Source organism: Elephantulus edwardii, unplaced genomic scaffold (genome assembly GCF_000299155.1).
Source record: "Elephantulus edwardii isolate Elephantulus edwardi_28Jun2011 unplaced genomic scaffold, EleEdw1.0 scaffold00089, whole genome shotgun sequence".
NCBI classification, from domain to species: Eukaryota; Metazoa; Chordata; class Mammalia; order Macroscelidea; family Macroscelididae; genus Elephantulus; species Elephantulus edwardii.
The window spans coordinates 13,073,896-13,076,831 of NW_006399839.1; the positions used below are offsets into that span (position 1 = coordinate 13,073,896).

At 44.7% G+C, this 2,936-nt stretch overlaps 1 protein-coding gene across 1 annotated transcript in view; it reads right to left on the reverse strand.

Moving 5' to 3' along the window:
• Positions 1 to 1,322: 1,322 nt before the first annotated feature.
• The window catches only part of THOC5 (THO complex 5), a 54,732-nt gene continuing 53,118 nt past the window's right edge, over positions 1,323 to 2,936 (reverse strand). Inside the window, exon 9 of the mRNA XM_006890527.1 lies at positions 1,323 to 1,348. Within this exon, the coding sequence (XP_006890589.1) occupies positions 1,323 to 1,348 (26 nt within the window). The remainder of the gene's footprint in view (positions 1,349 to 2,936) is intronic.

Below are 2,936 nucleotides of genomic sequence, written 5' to 3' on the forward strand. Positions count from 1 at the left end.
GAGTAACTGGCAGAGAGGGGTCAAACTGACAAGAACAAGGTCACCTCCACCTTGAGGAGGCTCAGGGGCGTCTCAACTCAGGTGCTCACCTCAACCTGCCCATCTTATAAAAATGGCCTGAGTCAGTACCTGGAGAGGCTTGATTGTCAATGGCTTTGATCCCTCCCTTTTGAAACCTAAATCCTGGAGGATTCTTTCGTTCAGTTTCCCCTCAGGAGCAGGATGTTCTCCTTGGAGGACAATGGGCTCTGGCACCGCCCAGTCAGCCCTCCTAAACCCTCTTTCAACCTTGTCCGGCTGCTGGAGGGGAACTTCGGTGCTGAGTCAGTTTGGCTGTCGCCCAGCCAAGTAAAACTGCAGAAGCTGCAATGCAGGGCCATTAAAGGAGCTATTTTTAGGCTCCAATTCAATCTTATTCAGCACTGGCACAGAGATGCAAGGACTGAAGGTTTGCCAGACCCAAACTGAGGGGATACCAGCAGGGACAACGTCCCAGGCAAACAGGTCAGGGAAAAGGCAAGATTCCACCAGGTTGACAGAAAGAGAACAGCTCCTAGGGGCTCCACTGCTGCCCGAGGTCCAGAAGATGTGAAGTGGCGCTTGCTTGTAGGTCAAGAATTGGGCTTGAGCATCATCTGAGGAGTCACAGAGGAAAATGGGCTAAGGAGAGGGAGGAGATAGTATCTGCCAGAGTCTAGGACAAGATGCACTAACAGAGCGTGTGAAGTTACATCCTCAGCCTATTCCAGGTCAACGGACAATACTGGGAAGAGGACTTGGGAACATGAAGTCCTGTGGCCTTGGGGATGAGAATTTCAGCCTCCAGAATTCAGAAGGATGGTGTCATGGGAAGCGGAGAATTAAGAAGCGGTGACACCGAGATGCTTGAGAGGCCCCGGGAAAGCGAGGGAGGAGTCACATTTGTTCGTGGCAAGTTTTTATACCAAAGGTTCATGCAGAATCACTGCTGAGAATAACCTCACAATATTCCAACCCAGAAAAGGCCACATAACATGAAAAATTTTTCTCATCTTCTATTTAACATGCTTTAAAGTATAATAAGAAATAACCTCTGAAGTCTTCTTGAGACTGTTCTAGGGGGTTGAAAAAAGACACCCCCCCCAACTCAAACATATTCTATAGTGAGTGCCTCATGAAACTTTAAACAGGATAGAAACTAACCATTCAGAATGAGAGAAGCCATAAGCATGATGCCAAAGGAGTCTAATAGGCCACAGCCTTGGATTTCATTTGGGGGCAAAGAAAATCATTACCACATCATAACTGATGGCGGGTGCAATCCATCACGGGGGCAGGCAGGGCTACGGCAGCAGGCGAAGGACCGTGGCTGGGACAGGTACACAGAGATTACAAAGGCCAACAGGATTGGTCCGGGGACTGGTCACTGGGCCAACTGGTGTTGGAGGTAACTCATAACCACACAGCCACCAGCACCATAGCTTTTCACTGAAATTAGATAGTAAGCAGCTATTTTCAGCAAATCATTAATCTTTAAGGACAAGCCTAGTCGAGTTTCCAGGTTCTTCCTTCCGTGTGTGGTACATATGCCAAGGGCGAATTGCCCCTCCTTGGGAGCTGGACTCCTTTCAACTCTTTTCCAGAGCACAAACATACCATTCCTTCCTAGGCTCACCCAGGACTTACAAAGATAGCCACCAGGTGGGTTTAATAGCCAGCAAGGACTCAAAAGGTGGTTAAGAATCAATGTGAAGAGGTGTGTGTGTATATATATGTATGTATGTGTGTATATGTATGTATGTGTATATATAGATGTATTATATATGTATGCGTACACACACACACACACAAACACACACACACACGTTGTTGTTGTTGTGCACCACAGAGCCAGAACTGACCCATAGCCGACCCTCCAGTGGGTTTTCAGAAGCAGTTAATCATAGGGGAGGAGACTGCCCATCCTTCTCCCAGAAAGCAGGTGGTGGCCTTGAACCCTGTGCCTTTAGGATTGCAGGGCAGCTGCTTTGCACTAGGCCACTAGGACTCCCTCTCAGAAATCTTAACATAAACAAAAAAACTGAGTACTTCTATTTTAGGGGGTGGACAGGACAGAATGCACTTTTTCTGTCAAAAGTGCCAAGGCTACTTTGTGCCATCTTTCATTTTGTTTCACTTTTGCATGAGGATCACCAAGGTGACTGTGTAAATATTTTTACATGGTGTCTTCTGTTGTAACTGGGGCTTAAGCAATCAATCGGTAAGAAGCCCTGGTAGTATAGTTTGTTAAGTGTTGGGCTACCAACATAAAAGTTGGTGGTTCAAATTCACTGGCTACTGTTGTAGGAAAAAGACAGGATACTCATTCACAGATTTAACAGTCTCAGCAACCCAGTGAAGGTGGCCATGCCAGCATCATCTTGACAATCCTGAGTTTGGTTTTGAGCAACTGAGAAAGTGAAGAGGGATTGTTGACCAAGGGTTAACGTAACGTGTGGGAATACCACTATTTAGTATCTCTGTGCTGGGTTGACTTTGGCTTTCTGGAACCTTCTTAACAAGGAAGACCAGTGCATCTACAACAATGAATGAATGGAAATCCAAAGCCTCTGCAAATTTTCACTGAAATTAATAACAAATGTAAATTAAAAAAAAAGAATTAAGTTAGAGTAAGGATGGCAATGGATTTATAACTGCTCAAGCTAATAACACTATATCGTGGCATGGAGGAGGAACAGTGGAAATGTATCCATATTTACAACATTCCTCTTGCCAAAACCATTTATGGAAAATAGGTACTGCATTAGAACATGTATCTCTGGATTAGAAATTATGATATTGTTAATACTTCTAGCCTTAAGCTTAAAAGATTATAATGTTCAAAATTATTTGTTATACATTTGCTTAAATTTTTCCCTCTTTTAACAACTGGGATCTAGAGGGAAGAGAAAAGACCA